General features: G+C 41.3%; 1 protein-coding gene across 1 annotated transcript in view; it reads right to left on the reverse strand.

Moving 5' to 3' along the window:
- RMDN2 (regulator of microtubule dynamics 2) overlaps window positions 1–25069 on the reverse strand; it is a 1837333-nt gene that overhangs the window by 442264 nt on the left and 1370000 nt on the right. Inside the window, exon 7 of the mRNA XM_044057972.1 lies at window positions 20371–20448. Within this exon, the coding sequence (XP_043913907.1) occupies window positions 20371–20448 (78 nt within the window). The remainder of the gene's footprint in view (window positions 1–20370; window positions 20449–25069) is intronic.

The following is a 25069-nucleotide window of genomic DNA, read 5'->3' on the forward strand; positions in this document are numbered from 1 at the left end:
GCCATATTAAGGTTAGTTTAATGTACCTCTGTGTAGTAAGGACACAGAAGAGATCCCAGGGGTAAACTTACGGTCTCCCATCCACTCGTCAAGATTTCTCTTGAATAGGGTCAGTGAGGGGCTCTGCCTAATATGGATTGGATCTGCCTAATATGGATTGGGATTTTGTTTCAGAGTGAGGGGAGCCTCTGGGATATTAATCTGTCCCTCCAGCATGTCCTGTTTATTTCTGTGCTGAGGTTCAAGTTCCTGGAGCGTGTAGCTCTAAGGGACTTGGATTTCTTGAGGTGGAGCATGTCCATTAATTCTGGGTTGGACATGGCTTTATACGTCAGACACAGATCACCTCTGAGTAGGCGGTACACAACTGAGTAGAGCTGGAGTTTCTTTAGCAAAGTGCATAGGGCATCTGTTTGAGTCCCTTGATCCTCTTGGTGAGGTACTTTTGGGGTCTTTCCAGTTGCTGCAGGTGTCGGGTAAGGTACATCCCAAATGGGGCATTGTATTCAATTATGGGTCTGATAAGAGATGAGTAGAGGGGCACAATGACCTCTCTTGATCTAGATGCAAACCCTTTTCATGATAAGGTGGGCTACATAGAAGGTCTTTCTAACCACTTTGGCAACGTGATTGTCAAAGGAGAGATTACTATCTACTTGGGTCCCCAGGTCCCTAATTACTTCTTCCGTACTTAATGGATTACCACCTATGTGGTAATTTGTGGGCACTTTGTTTTTCCCAAAGGGGATGACAATGCACTTTTTGGCATTTAGCTTTAGGCCATGGCTCTGGCACCAGTTGTCTCTGTGAGACCCTTTTGGAGGATGCTCATGTCAGCCGGAGAGTCAATTTTGGTACCCAGTTTGCAGTCATCTGAGAACTTTGTCAGCCATAGTCCACCCATGTTAGCCTGTACCTTGGAGAAATATATACCGAACAAGAGAGGTCCCAGAACTGAGCCTTGTGGGATGCCACTTGTAACTGGTTTAGAGTCTGACATGGCACCTGCAATTCTGACCATGTGGGTTCTATCCCTAAGCCAGTCTGCAACCCATCTTGTGACATAGGGGTTGATATTTAAGCTGGTGAGCTTATTTATGATGCCCGATTGGGGTATTGTGTCAAAGGCTTTTGCAAGCTCCAGGTAGGCTGTGTGGACAACCTTCTCTTCATCTATGTCTTTGGTACCAGTTTCAAAGAAGTTGAGCAGGTTCAAGAGGCAAGATCTGCCCTTAACAAAGCTGAATTGGGTAGGATCCAGTGTCTGGAGGTTCCCAATGTCCTTGTTTATGATTTCCATGATGATGCGCTCCATAGCCTTGCAGACCAGGCTGGTCAGGCTTATAGGGCGATAGTTTCCGGGGTCCGTTGTGGCACCACCTTTGTGGAGCGGGACCACTGTTGCTGTATGCCATTCCTTTGGTACATATCCTGTAGTAAGGCTGAGATTGAACAGTGTCTTTAAGTGAGGGTTTAGTTCTTCTTGGAGCTCATGTAAGACACAGCCCGGGACACCGTCTGGTCCCATTGATGCTGTGTTTTTTGCATTAGAGAGGGCAGCTTTCACCTGTGCATCTGTGATCACAGGAAGGCTACATTCTGTTGGGATAGACATTTGCTCTTTTGGAGGGGAAGGGGTGGGGGAGTTTGCAGTGAACCTTTCTGTCAGGATGTTGGCAATGTCTGTGGGTTCAGTGTATTTTTTGTCATTTTGCACTAACTCAGAGCATATCTGGGAGTTGCCTCCCAGGTTCCTGACATAACTAAAGAAGGCCTTGGGATTATCCTTAGTGTCTTGTGCAATTTTTCTTTCAAAGTTTGCCTTAGATGATTTTATGAGAGATCGTAGTTTCTTGCTAGTACTGATCAGAGATGCCTTCCCTTTTTGGGATTTTGCTCTATGTAGTAGCTTCCTCCTTCTGTTATAGAGCTTATTTATGGCCGGGGTCCACCAGACAGGTCTCCTGCCTTTGGAAGAGTGAGTCTTGGTTTTATTTGGGATAGCATGCTCCATGCATTCCTGTAGGTGTCCATAGAATGCTTTTGTAAAGGATTCTAAGTTTTGGGCCGTAGTTTCCACTGGCCCGGGGCCTTTGAAAGATTCCACCTCGGTTTGAGAAGTGTGAAGTTTGCTTTTGAGAAGTTCTTCACCGTGTTTCCTTGGCTGGGGGTGGGGACGGGATATGGATGTCCAGTGAGATTAATTTGTGGTCTGATCTTACCAATGAGGGGTATACCTCTGGTGTGGAACATAGAGACCCCATGTTGGTGATGACCAGGTCCAATATGTTCTCCCCTCTTGTGGGAGTGGTGACCAGTTGTTCCATAGCATTTGAGTTTATAAATTCTAGGAACCGTTGGGCGAGGGTATTTGGGCTTGAGTAGTTTTCCCAATCAATGTTTGGGTAGTTGAAGTCATCCAATATAATAGTGTTTGGAGAGACCTTCATATTTTCTAGTGTTCTCAGGAAAGCAGAGTGGGGTTCCTGTGTTAGGGAGGGTGGTCTGTAGCAGGCTACAAACTGAAAGGCAGTTTTGCCCACTGTTAGTTGCACATGGATGGTCTCTGATGCTTCGTGCAGTGCCACTAACCTGGAGGTGTGGGTATCTTTGATGTATATGGATACACCCCTCCTTTTGTAGTTCGGTTCGAGTTTTGTGGCCGAAAAGCATGGTATGAAGTATAACCTGTTAGTGCTGGGGTGCTCTCGGGAGCCTTGAACCAGGTTTCTGTTAGTGCACAGATATTGATATTTTCCATACTGAGGAGAGTCTTGAGTGCGTGCATTTTGAGGTTTAGACTTCTGGCGTTGAGCAGCATTACCCTTAGTTTTTTCTTTGTGTTGTCTATGGAGGTGGGTTTGTCTTTTGAGCCTTGCCTAAAAAAGGTACTATGAGGGAGGCAAGAGCCTTAGCCAGTATTCGAAAACCCAGGGGTGACAGGTGCAAGCCATCCCTTGCGAAGCAATGTGGCCTGTCGAGCATGTCATCCCAGGCTGACAGACACTGGATCCCCTTTGAATGACACCAATACTTTAGCCAATTGTTAAAATTGATCATTTTGTGTCTATACTGTGGCATCATTCTTGGTGAGGGCAAGATGCTACTCAAGGTCAGGGTCATACCGGCCTGGGCTACATGATCAGAGAGCTCCTCTATGTCTCTTTTCATGTAGTCCAGGGAGGTACATCTCAGGTCATTCACACCAGCATGGACAATGACGGAGCCATATTTGTACTTGCTTTGGAGTGACCTGAGTGCATGTGTTATGTGGTGGATCCTGGCACCTGACAGGCAGCTTACAGTGACCTTCTCCTTATTCAGTCTGGTAAGTGGGATGTCAGTTTGTCTGACAACAGAGTCACCTATTACAAGTGTGTTCGGTGTGTTGTTTAGCCTTAAGGGCTGTGACTGTGTGGCACACTGACTTTGTGAGTTATGTGGTACATGGGTATTGTTGCATGGTGGGGGTTGCTTGGATGTCTGCTTTGGAGGTCTCTGTTGCTTAGGCAAATTTTTGTTTAGAGCCTCTGAGTATGTTTTTGTGTGTTTATGTGTTTGGTTTGCTGATGCAATGGGTCTATGTGAGACTGGATTTGTGGTGTGTGTGGTTACCATTTCCTCCTGACCGGCTGTGCCGGTACTGGGTTGAGAGAGCTCAGCCTCCAGTTTGGCTATATAGTTGCATCTCTCTCTCATATGTTTGAGCTTGTTGGGAGGAGGAGAGGGTGGTCTGTGTACATAAGGCAGTTGTAACATTGCCTCAAGATTCCCATATTCACCAGCTGGACTGCGGAGTAGACCCGAAACTGGCCTTTGGACATGCCTGAAAAGTATAGGGAACTACTTATTGACTGATCAGAAAGGACCGATAGGGAGCAAGTACTTAAAGGAGTATAATGAGGGTGTAGTGCTTAAGTTTATTAGTGTTTACCTGTAAGATTACTTATATGAGCAAGTGCCCGGCTTATAGAAGATAATAGAGTGCTTATTTTGAGATTTAGAGCAGTTCCAAGGGAAAAAGTGAAAAGCAGACTTTGTGGAGCCAGAAATAGTTTAAACTCATTTAAGCGGCGCTGCAAAATCACACAAAGCCGGGCTAAAGCGGGTTTTAAAGCAGGGGACTTGAAAGAGCTAGGACATGGCCCAAAACAGCCAATAAACAACTGGTTACTGGGCTGAGACCACTCCTCCAGGGACGGGTAGGCTGCTCAAAGCTTTCCACTTTCACTGGTGAACAGAGAAGCTTCCTCCTATCCAAGTAAGGATATGGGCAACACAGGAACATTTACTGAAGTCCGGAATACAGCAAAACCTGAATTCAGGACTATTCTAGCACAGTAAAGCAGGAAACAAAGATATATATTTTTTGTTTTTTTTTTTTCTTTTTTTCAGGACAGTATCAGAGGCAGAAAAACACAGTATGCTTTGCACAGGCTAGCGCACTTGAGTGGGCAGCCTTAACAGTTAAATCAAACAACAACAATGGATAAAAAGTGCTGGTATGCAATAAATGCAATAACAAGCTTATTTAGGTATTAAAGCAGTCACAAACTCGCTTTTAGGTGAGAAAAATGCAGTCGCTAATGTAAAGGTAGCAAAGAAATACTTAATCAGGTAGCAGTCACTCTTTTTCGTCTCTCTGCTGCTAGCACCGCTCTGCAGGACCACGAGGAGCTTGGCTGAGTCGGAACAAGTGCAAAAACTGCGCCAAAGCGGGTTTTAAAGCAGGGGACTTGAAAGAGCTAGGAAATAGCCCAAAACAGCCAATAAACAACTAGTTACTGGGCTGAGACCACTCCTCCAGGGACAGATAGGCTGCTCAAAGCTCCCCACTCTCACTGGTGAACAGAGAAGCTTCCTCCTATCCAAGTAAGGATATGGGCAACACAGGAACTTTTACTGAAGCCCGGAATACAGAAAAACTTGAATTCAGGACTATTCTAGCACAGTAAAGGCGGAAAACAAAGATTTATATTTTTTGGGGGGTTTTTTCTTTTTTTAGGACAGTATCAGAGCAGAAAAACACAGTAAATGCTTTGCACAGGCTAGCACACTTGAGTGGGCAGCCTTAACAGTTAAGGTCAAGATAGTAGATAGGCTGCCCGGACCACCTTACCCTCATCCATGGCTCTGGAGACTGATTCGAAGAAGTCAATCAGGTTCAGGAGACAAGATCGGCCCTTCATGAACTCAAACTGGGTGGGGTCCAGTGTTTGAAGGTTGCCAATGTCTTTGTTTATAAGTTCCATGATAATACGTTCCATGGTCTTGCCGATCAAGCTTGTCAGACTGATGAGGCGGTAGTTCCCGGGATCCAAGGTAGATCCCCCGTTGTGGAGTGGGATAACTGTAGCTGTGCGCCACTCAGTGGGCACAAAGCCTGAGGTGAGGCTATGATTAAACATAGCAGTTAGGTGAGGTGCCAGTTCATTTAGCAGTTCATGTAGTACACTGCCCGGGATGTCATCTGGTCCCATGGATGCTGTATTCTTAGATTTGGAGAGTGTGTTTTTTTTTACCTGTGTGGCCGCTATTACCAGAATTTGGCAATCTTCCAGTATTCAGATGGGCCATTTAGGGGGTGAGAGGGGATTGAAGTTGGCACTGAAATGATCTGCCAGGATACTGGCAATATTCTTGGGACCAGTACATTTAATGCCATTCTGTTGGTAGCTCAGAGCAGATCTGAGCATTGCAATTTAGATTATTGACATAGCTATATAATGCCTTGTGGTTGTCTTTGGAATCTTTGGCAATTTTATTTTCGCAACTAGCTTTGGAGGATTTTATGATGGATCTCAGCTTCTTGCTGAGGCTGGTAAGAGAGTTTTTTGTATCCTAGGATTTTCCTCTCTTCTGCAACAGTTTCTTCCTTTTGTTGTAAAATTTGTTTATGGCAGGGGACCACCAGATTGGCTTCCTTTTTTTGGAGGAGAGCATCTTGGTTCTATCTGGGATGGCACGATTCATGCATGAGTGGATGTGCTCGCACAGTGCCTTAGTGTAGGATTCAGCAGTCGAACTTTCAGTTCCCATCTGCATAGGTGTCATGAAGTTTGTCACTTTGACTTGAGTAGCATGAACTTGGCTTTGGAGAAGTTTTTTATGGAGGTTTCCTTACTGGGGGGTGGAGGTAGGATGTGGATGTTAAGGGTGATTAGTTTGTGGTCAGAACTGACCAACGAGGGGGTGCCCATAGGTGTGGAGCATCAATTTCCCATGTTGCTAATGACCAGATCTAGGATACTGGAGCCCCTGGTGGGACTATGGATTACATGATCTAAGCCGCTGGAATTTATGAATTCCAAGAACCGTTGCGCAAAGGTGTTGGTACACAAGTAGTTTTCCCAGTTAATGGCAGGGTAATTGAAATCACCCAGTGTTAGGGCGTTTGGTTGTATCTTAATATTTTCCAGTATGTTTAGAAAGGTGTAGTAAGAATCTTGGGACATGGTGGGGGATCTGTAACAAGCTACAATTTGGATTGCAGTCTTACCTAGTGTTAGTTGCTCCTGGAGAATTTCAGACACAGTGTGTTGGGCAACTAGCCTGGTGGTGTGAATATCCTTGGTGAATATGGACACTCCTCCACCTTTTGTGTTTCGGTCCTGGTTTGGTGGACGAAAAGTGTGGTAAGAATTGTAGCCTAGTATTGCATGGGTGCTCTTTGGAGCCTTGAACCAGGTCTCAGTTACTGCACAGATATCAATGTTCTCCATTTTTAGGAGTGCCTCGAGAGAGTGCATTTTGAGGTTTAGACTTCTAGCATTGAGTAGCATTACCTTCAGATTTTGCATGACTGTACCTGTAACGGTGGTGGTTTTGTCCTTTGAACTTTGCCTAAAAAAACACTATAGGGGTGGCAAAAGCCTTAGCCAGTAACCTGAATTCCAGGGGTGACAGGTGCAGACCATCTCTGGCAAAGCATTGTGGTCTGTCAATCATGTTGTCCCAGGCAGACAGATACTGGATCCCCTTTGAATGACCAGAAGCTTAGCCAATTGTTGAAGTCAATCATTTTGTCCTTATATTGTGGTATCATTCTGGGCGAAGGCAGGATGCTACTCAAGGCTATGGTCATACCTGCCTGGGCCACATGATCTGAGAGCTCTTCCATGTCTCTCTTCATGTAGTCCAGGGAGGTACGTCTCACGTCATTCACTCAAACATGGACAATGACAGAGTCATATTTGTACTTGTTGTGGAGTGACTTGAGTGCATGCGTTATGTGGCGGATCCTGGCACCCAACAGGCAGCTGACTGTAATTTTCTCCTTGTTCAGCCCGGTGAGTGGGACATCAGTGTGCCTGACTATAGAGTCACCCATGACTTAAGTGTTAGGTATGTTGTCTTGCCTTAGGGGCTGTTGCTGGGTGCCACACTGATGGTGTGAGCTATGTGACACTTTGGTTGTGATTGGTGTTTGTTTGCGTTTCAGCTTCGGAGGTCCTTGTTGCTTGGGCAGGTTACAGTTAAGGGCCTCCGCATATGTGGATATAATGTTGCTATGTATTGGTGGTGTGAGTTTAGAAGGGCTATGTGTTGTTTGAGGTGTAGTGTAGAATGTTAACTTTCTCCTCTTGACTGTCTAGCACAATCTTGGATGGAGAGAGCTTTGCTTCCAGTTTGGCTATGTAACTGCATCTCTCACAGTTTTGTAGTGTTGGGTGGTAGGAGGAGAGGGTTGTCTGTGCACATGAGGCAATTGCTGCATTGCCCCAGTATGCCCAGATTCACCAGCTGGACAGGAGAAATCATCGGACGTTGACCCTTGGACATGCCTGGTTTGGTGCTTTTTTTTGTAAAGTACATGAGCAGTTTTTCCTTACCTTAGCAAGGTACTTTGCAATTATAGGCTGTTTAGTGCCTACGATTAATTTCTCCTTATTAACAATGAGCGTTGAGCGCTTGTATCAGTTTAAGGCTTCCTAGTGCTTTCCAGCAGATATTAAGAGCAAGTGCTAGTCACATGGATGCTTAAAGGTAAGATGAAAAAAAATTGTTTATCCTAAACACTGTAGTGTGCACTAGATACGTTAGATGTGAAAGTAGGTAACTTAAGTTTTACCTGTCTAAAAAGATAAGTTTTAGTGGAGAGTCACTATTTTTAAAACAGCAAGATAGATTGAAAGGGGGTGGCCACTTCCGTATTCTGGTACTATGGAATACAGTAGGATGGCCAATAAATTTAAATAGTTGAAGGGGAGTGATTTCACAAAATGATAATTTTGTGCTTACACAAGCCAGTGAAAGCAGAGATGAAATGAGATATATGGTCAAATTAACATAAGAGGCAGGCAACTAGAAAGACAGTGGTATTTAAGAAAACAACAGTAGGGTGAGGAAAAATTTCTACCTGACTCACAAGAGACAGAGCTGTGGTCTCTTTTGAAGTTTTAATATACGATTAAAAGCAGAATACAAGTAAAACACAAGGTAAAGAAAACAAATCACAGTATTCAAAATATAAAAAGGCAATAAAGTAATACAAAATACAACAAATAAAGAGCAAACTAACATTTCCTTCACAGCAAAGTGTAGCAGTGTCTGGATGAGCCATTCTAGTTAAGCCCTGAAATGTTTTATTTTACCCCTTAAATAGAAGATTGAGTTTCTAGCTCCACCCCCTCAGTTCACAAATGATTAACCTTAAGTGACCTCCTCTATCTTATGTATGAGTCTTTAATTGATCAGTTCTAATTTCTGCCTGACTCACAAGAGACATAGCTGCGGTCTCTTTTGAAGTTTTAATATGCAGTTAAAAGCAGAATACAAGTAAAACACAAGGTAAAGAAAACAAATCACAGTATTCAAAATATAAAAAGGCAATAAAGTAATACAAAATACAACAAATAAAAGGCAAACTAACCTTTCCTTCACAAGTCCCAAGTCATATACAGGAGCAGGAATAGCAGTAAAACTCAATGCTGTATAAATACCAACAAATAATCCAACCCGTGAACAGAATTTTAACAAAAAGCAGCGTTTTTATTATTGTACAAGTAAGCACTTTCACCCTGAGGCTTCTTCAGACTTTAAAACCCATTTAAAACTTAATCATTTAAATAGTAGTAAAAATCATGTCATAGGTTGATTCAAACACATATTACATAATTAGAGTCTAGTATTTAAAGCGTCATACATATACAGTAAAAATGACTACCAAGATAAAATAGTATAATATGATATAATAAAATAGTATTGGAAACATCAATACTATAAAAACGAACAGTATATATTAAATGTTTTCTCCTTTTTTACAACCTCATTCTCAATGGATTATTGAATACTTCTGTGCATAGAAAAGCTTGTCATAGGGAATACCTTACTACACAGACACAGTATGCACCCCAGGTATCTTTTTGACAACATAGTCAAAGGGCAGATGATGAGAGCATCTAGATTAAATCCATTAACTGAAAGGTACAAACAAGAAGTACTCGATCTTAAAAATAGACTAACTGAGAGATGCTATTACAAAGAAGAGCTTGAGAGGGCAGTCACTGTGGTGAATGAATTAAGAACAACAAGGGCACGACCGTACTTCTCAGGTTGCAGAGATGAAGTTCTAATTCAACAAATGAGGGGAACAAATAACTTGAAAATACCTATGTTTTACACGAGTGACACCAGTGATATTAGAGATGTAATCATGAAACATTGGGACACCCTAATGTTAAATGAAGACATTAGTGTTATAGTAGGTGATAAACCCATGTTTAGATGCAAAAATAAGAAAAACTTGAAACAAAGGCTCTGTGACTATTCAGTCAGTATGACTAGTATTAGTTGTGCTACACCCAGTTTTAATACTAAACCTTGCAATACATGTAAACAATGTCAGTACATTGACACAAGCAATACCTTTATACAACCTGTCTCTGGTTGTGAATTTTATTTTAACACTCAGACTAACTGCAGGAGTGTTAATGCTGTCTATCTTGCTAGATGTATAGCATGCACAGCTTTTTATATTGGAAAAACAAATAGACAACTACGTGAATGTATCAGAGAACATGTTTATCATATTAGAATTGGTACTGAACATAATGCTTTAGCTAAACATTGCAAGCAATTAGATGAATCACATTATTTAAAATTTTTTGTTATACAACTTATCCTCCTAGTGTTAGAGGGAGTGATATTGACAATTATACTGAAGAATGTGAGTTACGCTGGATCATTCGCTGAAGAGTGGACAGACTACCAGGGTTAAATGATAAAGTTCATTTGCAACCCATTCTTAAGAAAAGAAGGTTATTTAGACCTAAATTGAGAATGAGGTTGTAAAAAGGAGAAAACATTTAATATATACTGTTCGTTTTTATAGTATTGATGTTTCCAATACTATTTTATTATATCATATTATACTATTTTATCTTGGTAGTCATTTTTACTGTATATGTGTGTTGCTTTAAATACTAGACTCTAATTATGTAATATGTGTTTGAATCAACCTATGACATGATTTTTACTACTATTTAAATGATTAAGTTTTAAATGGGTTTTAAAGTCTGAAGAAGCCTCAGGGTGAAAGCGCTTACTTGTACAATAATAAAAATGCTGCTTTTTGTTAAAATTCTGTTCACGGGTTGGATTATTTGTTGGCATTTATACAGCATCTAGTTTTACTGCTATTCCTGCTCCTGTGTATGTCTTGGGACTTGTTTCTACTTGGATTTACTATTTGCATCCCAGGAGCATTTATCCCTTTGTGGTTTTTGCTTTTTTTTGGATTTGGTAACCTTTCCTTCACAACAAAGTGTAGCAGAGTCTGGGTGAGCCTTTCTAGTAAAGCCTAATGAGCTTCTTCCCCAGACAGGCAGACTGTAACAGACAGGGAACCGGAGCAAGGTGAAAGGATGCTGGACTTCACAAGCTTTAAGATGCCACTAATGGGATAATCTGGGTAGGGGAGTGGAAGTAGTCATCATCCCTGTGTATCTCAGAGACTAACAACTTCATGTTCTTAGACTTCCAAATGAAGCCTTACAAAGAGGGAATCCTATGTCCCCCAAAAACCTTAAAGGAGGAGTTACACATGGACTTGCATGAATGTCAGCATGTGACTGCTATGCATTGGATGCTTGTCAATCAAGGTTCCACATGAGGACATTTGCATGCCAATGATGATGCATGGAGAAGAGTGGCTTGTACCAGGTCCAGTGATCAAGCCCTGCTTAATAAGGATGATTCTACACTTGCAACTCAAGCACCTACCAGAAAGCAAACAGGTAACTCAAGACACCACTCACCAAAATCAGACTGGACAGCCCTATATGCAAGATGACTGACTGAAGGAATATTGGGGCAGAATCCAATGAAGTATACCTAATATGGGAGCATGTAGCTCTTCTTCCCAGCACTCTGATTCTCTGTTGCAAATGCAGTACTGCAGAGGCTCAATTCCTGGGATGAGTGCTGTTCCTGCAAGAAACAGGTGGCTGTGCTTAGTGTAGACATAGCTCCAGGAGAGAGTGGCCTCAATCAATCATCAGAATGGCATTCCTCAGTGTGAAACCATAACCAAATGAGATGACTGCAAGCAGGATCCTCCTGCCAGGCTTGACATGGAGCCACTGTACTCAGACATTAAAGGTAATACTACTGGGGACTGTGGCTGAAATATGATGGTCAGAAAGTCATTTAGAGTAAGAGGCAATGGAACACAAGAACTTTCCTCATGACATTAATGAGCAAGAACTGAACTGGCTTGCTTGGCAGAGAAACATGCTTATGTGGTCAATGGGTCAAGTCACACCATACAATTTTCATGGGTATGTTACTGTCCCCGACAGTGGAATCTTCTGAATAAAAATGCAGAATTCTGAATGGTGGAATGGATAAACCCAGTCACAGGATTCATCAAGAACAGCTGTTAATGTTCGCTAAATAGTCTTGGTTATACATGTAGTGTAATTCTTATGCAGGATAAATTCTTAACCATCACTTAAGTCATAACCATCAGCCCCCTTTTTCCCATTTTTTCTACATGGGTCTGGGTATCATGTTAACTGTCGCCAATTCTCTCGATTCAGTTGCACACTCCTGGCTTCTTCAACACTCATACCTGACTGTCGCAGATCTTCTTTCACACAATACATCCACTTCTTTGCAGGACGTCCCCGCTTCCTCTTACATTCTTCCTGTCTGTCCCAAATCTTCCTCACCAGATTGTCTTTTGCTTTTTTGTACATATCCAAACCACCGTAATCTGCTCTCTTTTACCTTTTCTGCAATTGGAGCTACTTTGGCTTCTGCTCTTATGTCCTCATTTCTTAGTCTGTCCCACAGTGTGCATCCTACCACCCTTCTCAGGCACTTAATTTCCATCACCTCTAACTTTTTTAACTGTTCTGCCTTTACTCCCCAGGTTTCTGTACCATACAGTAGCACTGGTCGCACCACTGTCTTGTACACCTTACTTTTCCGCTTCTTTGGCATTATTTTGTCATAGACTACACCTTACACTCTATGCCAGTTGGCTGCAGCCTCTCGGATTCTAGCTTTGACGTCTTCATTCAGACTTCCCTTCTCCTCAACCACCCCTCCCAGACATGTGAAGCTGTTTACCTGTTCCTCTATCTTCTCTTCTATCTCTGTTCTCAGCTTCTTCTGATTTACCCAATTACCTGTGCTTAGTTTCAGCTCATGTGCCTTTAGTTTTGTATTCCATTCTCCTATCCTTTGCTGAAGTTCTAGCTCAGTCTGCCTGTAATGCCACATCATCTGCATACAGCAACTTTGTTGATCTGCCCCCTCCGACCAGATTGCTAATGTAGTCAATCACCAGTATGAACAGCAGTAGGCTCAGAAATGAACCCTGGTGTACACCCACTCCCATTTGGAACCCCTCTGTGAGGCCGAATACTATTCATACTTGAGGCATTGGGCCCTTGTACATAGCCTGCACTAATTCTACCAATGTTTCTGGGACTTCAAACCACCACAGTACTGCCCAGATCAGCTTTCTTGGGACCTTGTCATATGATTTCTCCAAGTCTATGACTGGTCAGTTGGACTCTCTCCTCATCTCTAGTTTCTTTTCAATTATATGTCTCATTGGAAAAATTGGGTCAATTGTGCTGCATCCTGATCTGAATCCAAACTGCTCATCTCCCATCTTACATTCTACTACTCTGCATATCCATTTATCAGTTACCCTCTCCAGAACTTTCATGCAATGTGATAGGAGTTTGGTGCCTTTGTGCTGCCCTCAGTTGTGGCTATACCCTTTGTTCTTATACACTGCCATGAGTATGCTGATTCTCCAGTCATCTGTGATGCGCGTTTCTCTCCACACTCTTATTAGTACCCTTAGGAGTCATTTCTCCCCCCTCCCCCAGCATCGTTATCATATCTGCTGTGACTTCACCTGAGCCTGCTGCTTTTCCTGACTTCATTTTCCTTAGTGTTGTTCTTACATCTTCTAGGGTGGGCTTCTATTTTTCTTTCATTATAGGCTGCTTCTAGGGCAGTACAGATTCTGTGGGGTTTTCTTCATTCAGAAGCTGCTGGAAATACTCCTTCCGTCTGACTTTGATGTTATGTGGACTGGTGAGCAGGTTGTTGCTGGCATTCCTTATGAAGGGTGTCTCATTATCTTCTTTATATTTCGGTCTTTGCCTTGCAACCTGATATAGTTTCTTTGTGCCACTTACTGAGTCACTTTCCAGAAGTGGTAGAGTGCCTCCGATGCCCTAGTCTTTGCTACTGCAAATTCTTTCTTTGTTTCTTTGTTAGCCAACCAGTAGTCCTTCCTAGCTTGGTCAGTCTTTTTTATCCCCCACTTCTTCCTGCACTCCTTTCTTTTGACGACTTCCTGGATTACTGCATTCCACCACCAGCTTTCCTTATGTACCTTATTTCCATACCTGGCTCAGCCACGTATCTTTTCTGTAGTCCTAACACAATGCTGTTTTTAGGCGCTACCACTCTTGTTCAACTCCACCTATTTCCTCCTCTTCCTGGAGCGCTACAGCCCTGAGTAATTCCTTGAACTGTTGCACTTCCTCTTCAGTCAACTTCCAGGTCTTCAGCCTGGTCTCTGTTGACCTTAGAACCTTCTCTGACCACTGCTTGCAGCTGATTGTGGCAACTAGTGGTTTATGCTGTGGGCTGACTGTTTCACTGGGGATGACTTTGTAGTCAATGATTCTGCCCCAGTGCCTTTTCCTTACTAGGAGGAAGTCTACCTGAGATGCATGTTGGCTACTTTTGTATGTGATATTGTGAACGTCTCTCTCTCTGAACCATGCATTGGCTACTATCAAGCCATTTGCCAGACAGAAGTCGAGAATGGCTTCTTCTTCTTTACTCCTGTTGCCCCACCCAAGTGGACCCAGGCTGTTCTTATGTCCTGTTCTGTCTGTCCTGATATGTGCATTTAAGTCAACCATTATCAGCACCAATTCATGTTGTCCTTCTTTATCTAGTAGGTCCTGCAACTGCTGTCTGAATGCACTCTTTTCCTCACTATCACAACCCTGCTGTGGGGCATAGGCTGAGATTATGAATACTGCCCTATCATTACACTGGAGTCTGACCGCCATGAATCTGTCATTAATTTTGATGATACCCTTCATTTCCTTCTGAAGCCTCTCTCTCACCACAATTTCAACACCATTTCTATCCTGTCCCCCTACTGAGTAGTAGAGTCTGGATCCCAAACCAAGTGGCTTTGCTGCACTGCCCATCCATCTTGTCTCTTGGATACATGGGATGTCCAGCCTCCTCCGTATCATCATGTCATCCACTTCCATGCTGCATCCTGTCAGTGAGCCTACATTAAGCGTAGCAATTCTCATTTCACGTTTGGCAGGTTGGTTGGTTTTATGTCCAGCTTTCACTCAACAGAGCTATCCCAGGTAACCCAGGCTGGGAAACTAGACACCAACCGGCCAGTAGCTTATTGGCCCTGTTCCACAGGGTCTTCACGAATAGTTATCCAAAATGAGTCTATTTCTTCTTTTTTTGATGGTGCTTCTATTACTTTTGCTTTGCTGCTAAGTTCTATATGAAACTTTTTTGGGTCATCAATGAATTGCTTATTTTGTACTTTTCCTTTATATTTATCTTTATATCTTCTAAGTTTTTCTTCCTGTGCTGTTATTTTTAGTTTATTACTTGCAATAGTATACAACAGATCCTGGTCTATTCTGATACTGTGCATTGCTTTTACTATATCTATCTTTCTAAGTATTTTTGTTGATCTAGTCTCTCTTCTATATTCTTCTAACTGTGAGATTTACTGTCTTAATTGTTTTATAATTTTCTCTATTCAATGTTCCATTTGCTTCTTCCCTTCCTTTCCCTAATTGCTCTATGTTTCTGTGGTAAGACTTTATCTATTAATTTAGCCGAATGGTAATATATCATATTATTTCTGTTATATCACATGTGTTTCTGTTAATGGTCTTTATTATTGTATTCATCTGTTTATCACACATTTAACGTTGTGGGTTATATTTACTTTCTATAATCTATTTCTTTCATCAGTCTTAGTATGTTTATCCATCTCTATTAAATCAAGCAACTATTCCGTTAGATCATTTTCTTCTAAACTGAAAGCACATTCTTTGCTCTCTATTTCCTGCAGGTTTTCTACAGAAAGTTCCAGAATGTCTTCGTGTGACATTATAGGTTCATAGGTGTGTACTAGGCTAATGGCCCTGGAGCCTTTACAAGCCTAGCCCATAGGATTACCCTGGCATCATGCCACCCGACCTTAGTTCCCAGTGCCTCTGTCGAGTAAAGCGACTGGAGTGATCCCAGGGTGAATTGTCTATTTCCCATCCACTCATCAAGATTTCTCTTGAAGAGGGCCAGTGAGGTGCTCTGCTTGACATGTATGGGAAGTTTATTCCATAGCATGGGCAGTCTCTGGGTTATGAACCTGTCCCTCCAGCATGTTCTGTTGATTGTGGTAATGAGGTTGAGATTTCTGGAGTGTGTGGTGTGGAGGGATTGGGATTTCTTTAGATGTAGCATTTCTAAAATAGCTGGGTCAGACATGGCTTTGTAAGTCAAGCAGAGATGGCCTCTAAGTAGGTGATATGAGACAGAGAATAGTTGGGAGTTTTTTTAGTCTACCCATATAGGACAAATGTTTAAGGCCTAGGATCCTCTTTGTGAGGTACTTTTGTGGCCTCTCCAGTTGTTGCAGGTGTTTAGTGAGGTACATGCCAAATGGGGCACTGTACTTAATGATTGGCCCAATGAGGAGAGAGTAGAGGGAGACAACGACCTCTTTCTTCCTGGATGCAAAACCCTTAGTAATGAGATGTGTCACACAGAAGGACTTTCTGACCACAGTAGCAATGTGGTGGTCAAAAGAGAGGTTGCTGTCAACCTGTGTTCCCAGATCTCTTATAATGCTTTCTGTGTTCAGTGGACTACCATCGATGTGGTGAAGCATAGTAACTGGGTTTTTCCTCTTCCCCTCTTCAGCTGCATCCTGTGTCATATGGGAACTCATTGGGCCATCACTCTACAACATTATCTGCATCAGAATTGCCACAGTTTCTTGCTTTTTCACTTGCTGTGCAACTCCAACTCAGTACTTTTGTACTGGTTTACTACAGAAGGCTTCACAGCATCATCATGTGGCAAGTCATCTGATTCTTCTCGTTCTGGCTGTTTCTCCTTAGTTTGGGGACTCGCTGATCCATCATACTGTGACATTGTAGGAGCAGGATTTTCTACACTAAATCCTTCACTTCACAGGCATTCCGTAACTTCAGTTTCTATCTTAACTTCTCATTACTTATCCTCTACATTCCCCCTTTTTTCTCATTTTTTTGTATTGCGAAATTTTCCATATCCAGGTGCCTTTGCCTGTAATTGTCTTCAAATATCTTTGACGCTACTTTTTTGTACTGATTAGTTTTGCTTTTTCCTTTACATAAACACTGCACTATATCAAATCCATTTTCTACACAATGTCCATTTGTCTTCTTCAGATGTCTCCCACTTTACCTGTTTCTCCTTAATTTGGATACTCATTGTTTCATCACGCTGTGACATTACCTGTGTTGGACTTTCTACACTAAGTGCTTCACTTCACAGGTATTCCATAACAACTGGTTCTATTTGTTTAACTTCTACCTTACTAATCTTCTGTTCTAAGTTCCCCCTTTGTGTTCTTATTTTTTGTACTGTGAAATTTTCTATACCTGGGTGCACCTGCTTGCATTTCTCTTCAAATATCTTTGGAGCTGCTTTTTATTGATTAGTTTGGCTTTCTCCTTTGCATAAATATTGCACCATATCAGATCTCTTTTTTCCCCATCTACGTGTTTCTTTTTTATACCTTTCAAAAATCTCTGGGCTTTGCTCTTTATATTTTCACACTTCCTGTGTCACCTTTTTTCCTACCGACCCAAAGTTTCATTGTCTATCTAATGCTTTCCTTAGATCTGTTGTATTAATGAATGCAAGTGTGCACTTGAGCCTTTTGACAGTTTTTCTTGTGCATGTATTTTTCTTTCATCTAATTTCTCTCTGAAGCTTTCTGAATATCTTATATCTAGAAATGTTGGGCTTCTTGCATAACAGTAACAATACATAATTTTTTCCTCATCCTCAGTAGTCCACTCTGTCATCTTTATGGCTGTTTTTTGACCCGTCAGTTTTTTTCAATTTTGTGGACTACTGCTTCATTCTACAATAGGGGGCATCCTCCCCTTGAGCCTGGCTTAAACCCATTGTAAGAATGTTTCTGTGTCTTGAGGATTTTACAGTGCCATTTTTTCCAGTCCTGGTACTAGTGGGCAAACTAGGACTGGGCACTTTTTTACCCTAGGATGTGTGCACCCAGCTGTTTTTTTTTTAAACTACCTCTCTCCATGATATATGCTATAAAAGATACAGTCTCTCTCTCTCTCTCTCTCTATATATATATATATATATATATATATCAATATATCAGTGTTGTACTGGTGAGATTTTGTGAAAACAGGGTCCACCATGTAAAGGTACTCGCCAATACTCGAGGATGAATTCAGTTCCAGCAGTACTACTCTGCTTTTCTTGCTGATTTCATCATCTCTCCATTCAGATCTCTATCCCGCCATTCGAAACCCAAAGTTATCTCTTGGTTTAATTTCTCCATAGCTTTTGGGTTTCTAGTGCCATGATGGGAACGGACACCATTCCTAAGTCAGAATATGATTAAAGTTTAGACATGTAAGTCAAGATAGTATAAATGTATCTAGTGCTGCAGACAATATATAACCCAGTTTTAGCCAAATTGGAAATCTTCTGGAAGACCAGTTGTACAGCTCTAGGTAAAGAAAGGGAGAAAGCATATGATGCATGCTACGAAACTACACACCAGTGAGGTTGTCTAGCTGAGTGGTGAACACCGGTTCAGTAACTGTTACTGCTACAGTACAAAAACTGCTGTTGCTACTTCCCTATGGCTTAATTCTAGTAGCAGATAATGGGCTTGAAGAATCTGCCCAAGAATTAAGTGCCAAGGACTTCATAGGCTGTATATGCTTCCTGTAAACATAACCATGAAAAGTAGGTGGTTTCCTAGTTAGCGGCATAGTCTACTGCATTTTATGTACTTCAGACTAGTTAAACTGATTCAGTTCTATTACTCAAGAAACAGACCTGTTTTTTTTACTTTCTGCTCTCTTTGTCTGAAAAAAAAGGATTCTCACAATACTGTTATAGACACCATGACTTAAATGTTCAAGTCAACCTTGACAATATCAACCACTACATATGAAACGCTATTCCTTGTTAATGAGTAAGGCCTACCACACATGCATATCTGTTTTAAAGGTGAGCCAGGCAAGTACAGGGTTTACAGTGAGCAAGTAGAAGGGGAGCCTGACAGCTGTACAAAGGCACTTTCAACAAATGTTGATACTGTGAAGTAATTTCACTGAATGTGGCTTTCAGTAATAATGGAGTACTTTTATCTCCTCAGCTGTGCAACTAACTCTAAGAGTTGGCATATATCAGTCTGTGATGTGTGCTGGGAGCTCCCATGTTTGGTGGGTGCAGGGAGTTATATTCTGAGGGTCACTGAAAGTAGTTTTCATTTCTTGGTATTGTTACTCACTGAAATTTCATTTAGCAAGTCAGCACAAAATCACTGGCAGTTTTTATTTTCAAGCACATACCTCATCTGCAGCTCTTTGCACTGATCTTCTGTAAAGCATGGAAAGACTGAAAACCAATCAGCAGCAACGTTTTCCTATTCCCATTACTATCCCACACATCAGTTACTATCCCACACATCAGTTACTATCCCACACATCAATTTCTCTTTTCATTTTAACTTTCACACCTTATTCTGTTTTGACTTTATCCATAGTTTGACTTAATTTTCACTGTGTCCTGGGGAATTATTCCTCATAGCCGTCTCCTTATTGACTGCTACTATATCTGAAAAAAAAAAACTTACATAGCTTTTATTTCACCCAGCTATTACTCACTGATAAATATATACTCAAGGGAATCAGTAACTGTGACTTTTCTTTTGAAAATCTGCAAGTCATCTCACTTCTACAATACTCTTTTTTTTCTGAGTGCTATCCTGCTCCAACTAATATATCCTATGTTTTTCCAAGTTGTTTACTATTTTTTTTCGGAATAAAAGTAATTCATTTTTAAACCATCCCTAAGGACGCAGTCTTTCACTGTGGAAAACAAAAAATTAAAATATCAACTCTAAACACTGTGATGGAGTTTGCATCTCATGTTTATGAAGCAAAAGTGTGGTTGTTATACATTCGTGTAACAAAGTACACACACAAATATCAATAACTACATCTTGAAAAAGCATCACATACTAAAGCTTATACTGGGAAAAGGCACTAGGCTAACACTGGTAGTTTCCCTGTTTGTTTTAGTAATAAACATTTAGTGATGTGCACATAAAAAATTCCCCAGCTTAATATGTTACTAATTATATTAAATACATAAACTATACAGGCTAGCTGACACAGAGGTTAAGGTAGCAAGCTGTAGTTCCTGTGGTAAATGGTTTAATTCCCTCCATCCTTGTTTGCCTACTGTGTGACCTTGAGCAAGTCACTTAACCAGACATTACTCCTGGGTTGCCCCTGAAAGGGGACTGTGAGTCCAGTGGGCTTACCTGGTTAAACAGGATTATTATTACGATTGTGCAGCTGAGATGCTTTACATACAGTCCTTCATAATAAAATTTTAGTTAATAAAATCAGAAAGAAAAATGGCTCAGATCTGTCAAAATTAAAAACCAGACTGACAAACATTCTAGGCCTAAGAAAGAAAGATAATAATATCTCTTTCTAGGAAAGGAATTCCAATGAAGCAATTACAACAGATTTATTACACAAGGGTTACTCTTGGCAAGCGCCTTCAACTTACAGCATAGCACCATCTTCCAAGGAGGTAGTATAAGAGGGGATTCTGTGGCTGGAGTTCAATCGCTTTGTCCAGATGTTCCTTAAAGAAACAAAATCAAAAACAAATGTCAGTGTGGTACTATTACAGCAGTTTTCTTCTACAGTTAATGGGGCTAGAATTGTCATGCACAATACTATGTGTAAATATTTCATCAGCACGCACAGAAACCACATACTCTGATTTGTCATGCAAGCATTTTTTCTTTTTCCTTTTTGTCTTATACGTATTTTAACTTGTTCACAGACAGAACCCTGAAACATAAACATGCTATCAGCAAGTGTACTCTCAACACACAAAGGAAGATTTGAAGCTAGCTGTGGATCTGTGGAATTTACATCATATTTAGCTTTGTTATAAGTAGGTTGTGCAATCCAGGAGCAGCAAAACAGCTGGGAAAGCCTGGAAATCTTAGGGTCACATCTGAACACAATTACATGTTTAGGTATGATCCTGAGAATATGAAACTTAATAGCACTGGATGTGCCTTTAGGACAGTAAAATATGATTATATTGACACATTTCAGTTAAGCAAGACTAGTTTGTCAAAATGTTAAAATTAATTCCTTACACAGCTTGTATTAAAAACTGCATTGCATGAAAGCAACTCCTAAGGATGGAAACATACAACAAAACATAGCTGGGCTGCTAAGTACACCCACTGATAAGAGATGGCTACATACTAAGAAGAAACTGTTCATTTTCTTCTTATTTCTTCTCAAGGCAGTGCTATAAAATATACTGCATTACAAAATGTTTTCTCCAAAAGCTTTTGTTTTGGGCCTTTGCTACCTGCCATCTAGCAGCCCTCCTTATGCTCTACTGACCATTCATTCCTCACACGGCAACTGTCATTTCCTGCCTATTCACTTCTTGTGAGGCATGAACTCATTGCAATACTGTCATTTGGGTAGACACCAGGGTTTTTTGGCTTATGTCCATAACCTCTTCCCTGATGGTTGATGTTAGCACCTACATAACCAAAAAATGCCCTGCTATGCCCCAAGCCATACAAACTTCCAGACTTACACTACAGAGATCTATCACTGGCTTGGCAGGATCAAGTTACTGGCCATAACTGCTATCTGCAAGCCTCTATTTTTGTGTGATGATTGGCTATCTGGAACCACTACTCTCTCCCCCAAGGACAGATGAGCTGGTGCCCCCAGTTTCCTCCCATAATCCCCCTCCATGCCCTTCCAGCATCCAGGCTGCTAGTCTAGTTTGGTTCATCTGAGGCAAAGACAGGACATAACTGTTTCACAAACACCTTGAGGTTCTCTGCTAAAATTCATAAAGTGAAAAGTAGTATTTGTAAGGCATTCATCTTCCAAACAACACATCATTAAAATTTCATCTTATAACACCAAGAACTAAAAATGTAAGAACAATTATGCTCTTATTTGGCATTTTTAATGTTATCTTTTATTTGCCAGAACCACCAAATCTTAAACAAGCTTGATAGCTAATGCTTACTGGTCAACCTAAATTGCAACAAGCACTCTATAATGCACTTTTATTTGCCTCCACAATATTTATTTTTCTTTTTTAGGAAGGGACAGAAAATTTCAGATAAGGTAATTCATAGTTTCAATCCTTATATATATATATATATATATATATATATATATATATATATATATATACAGTATATAGGAAGGGTAATTATACATGGATGAACTGTAGGGCAGGTGCAAATAGGCACACAATTCACAGTATCAGTGGTGCGACAGGTAGCACACTTGCCTTTGGTGCAGAAGGCTGTGGGTTCTATTCTCACACCAGGTAGATTGATTACTGACACTGCAGTGCAGAATAAGGGGGTGCTGCACTCCTGAGTGTGTCATCCTTAGCATAAGACATTAAACCAAGGCCTCATCTACCTGAGCTGGTGGTAGCTCATATGAATGTAAAAGATCCCACGGCATCTATCGAAAAGAGTTCCCTGATTCACTGGTCAAATTTCCCCTAACAGTATAAATACCACCTCAGGACTCCCCTGAAAAGAGGCTACTAGCCTAGTGGGACTAACCTGGTCAACAAAGGATGGATGGATAGGTAGATAGGTATTAAAAAGAAAAGGATTGTTTTTCAAATGGCACTATGTATAATATATAACAATTTTTAACTTACATCTCAGATGGGATTATTTATGCTATACTATGAGTTGTTCTACAGTGTATATAAGGTAAACAAGACAGGCAGTTATAAAAAAATAATGGAACGTGTAGAATGTGAGCAACAAATGTATAGCTAATGTGGTGGTGAAACATTTTTTTTTAGAATTTAATCAAAAAACTTCAGAGCTGCAAGTTATGGTGTTATTAAGACCATCCAATCTTAGAAATGATTTGGAAGAATTTTGCTATTTTATACTTAAATAACAACCCTACCAGGTATGAGGTTTGAATGTGGAAATGGATCCCTTGTAATTACCCGAAAAAGGCTTTGGCATTTTTAAATGTTAACAGCTGAAAATTAAGAAGTTATGTACTCACCATAACGTTCCATGTTTGTTGTCCATCTCACCTTCATTCCTTGCTGGTTGGGTTTGGAAATGAGGATCGGTTCCAACACGGCCTTATTCAAAAGCTCGACAGCTTCCACTGGCTCATGGCTACACCCTCTCCCATGATGCTCCGGGACTATTCCCCATATCTTATTTGCAGATAAAAACATAATCATTACATCTAACCCAAAAAAACATATTCAAAAAAACCAAGAAGAGATTCAGAGAATTTAGTAATCAATTTTGCCAGTAAGACTGCCCAATCCTCCAGGGCAGGGGAAGGAGGGTGGAATGCACAAATGAAAGTGAGATGGACAACAAACATGCAACGTTATGGTGAGTACATAACTTCTTAATGTTCTGTTGTCCTATCTCACCTTCATTCCTTGCTGGTTAGGACAGGGTCCCTAACACCTTCTTTCTTGGGTGGCTCAAGGGTAAATACTTTTCAGAACAGTGGACCCAAAAGAGGCCCTATTCCTGGAGGCCAAATCGACTTTGTAATGAGTGATAAAGGTATGAGGCCTTACCCATGTTGGGCTGCACAAATGGAATCCATAGGTACCCTTGCCTGGAAGGCAGATGAAGTTGAGATAGCTCTTGTGGAATGGCCTTTGACTTTCCCCGGGGCTTGTCTGTTCTGGGAACTGTATGTATAGAAAGTGTAACCTTTGAAATTGGGAATCCTTTCTTTCTGTCCGAGAAAGACACAAACACCTGGTCTGACTTTCTGAAATCTTTTGTTCTATTTAAGTAGAAACATAACTGTCCATGCATGTCCAACTGATGCAATTTATATTATACTTGGTGCCATAGTTTGGGAAAAAAATGGTAAGTCAATGCATTAATTTAAATTGGTCTCTGAACACACTTTTGGTAGGAACGATGGGTTAGTCCATAAAGAAACTCTATCTTTGTGAAAGGTTAAGTAAGGAGGATGTATAGACAAAGCTTGAAGTTCAGACACTCGTCTAGCAGACATTATGGCCACCAATAGTGTTGTTTTCCACGACAAAACGTTATGTCACATGGTGATACAGGTTCAAAGGGGGGGTAGAATTAGAAGAGATAGAACAAAATTCAAGTCCCGTGGTGTTGGAGGTTCTTTTACTGAAGGTCTTAGTAATAATGTACCCTTTAAAAATGCTTTACAAACCCTGTGGGACATGATTTTTAATCCCATTTCCCCAATATGATAGTTTGATATAGCGGCCAATTAAACTCGGCCGCACCTTTGTTAAAAAGTTTAGCCAGATAATCTAACACTGCTGTAACAGGGGCAGTAAAAGTGTCAATGTTTTTGGAAGCCCAACGGGAAAAATCTCTTCCATTTGCTAGAGTATAACTTCCTGGTTGACATCTTGTGAGAGGTAATCAATATATGTCTAACTGCAGGGGAGATATCAGGGAGCCTGGCTATTTGTGGAACTGGTGTAGCCAAGCTGTCAATTTTAAGGTTTATACTGATGGATGGAACGTCCCTGACAAATGTGTCAGGAGGTCTGGAACTGGGTCCAGAATCCACGGTTCCTACTGTTGATGGGGAACCAAATCTGATGAGGCCAGTATGGGGCAATGAGTGTCACTGTGCTTCTCAACCTGCTGGCCTTTTGAAGGACCTTCGGTATCAAGGGAAAGGGTGGAAAAGCATAAAGGAAACCCAGGGGCCAATCGTGTACAAGTGTATCCCTTGGTGACTGCCTGGGAGGGGGAATTAGGGCAAAGTAGTTACTGCATTTGGGGTTCATGGATGTGGCGAAAAGGTCGCAGCAAGGCTGGCCGCACTGGCGGAAAATATCTTCCGCAACTTTCTATTTTAGGGACCACTCATGAGGCATCAGAATAGCTCTTCTGAGTTTGTCAGCTATCACGTTGGATTTCCCCGGGATGTGTGTTGCTGTCAGAAAGCGTTGAGAAGAGACTGCCCATTGCCATAGTCTCTGTGCTTCTCGACAGAGGGGGTAGGATCTGGTTCCTCCTTATTTGTTTATTGTCTGTCTGAATTGCAATTGTTCCTGTTGGAAGAGAGACCTGAAGTGCTTGCAACGCGAAAAGCACTGCCTTTATCTCTAGGACATTGATATGCAAGTGGTTTTTGTGTTCCTGCCAAACACCTTGGACAGCCCTTCCCAGATAATGCCCCTCCCCATCTAA

The sequence above is a fragment of the Protopterus annectens genome, chromosome 1.part2 (genome assembly GCF_019279795.1).
Source record: "Protopterus annectens isolate FY-2018-M chromosome 1.part2, PAN1.0, whole genome shotgun sequence".
Taxonomy (NCBI): Eukaryota; Metazoa; Chordata; order Ceratodontiformes; family Protopteridae; genus Protopterus; species Protopterus annectens.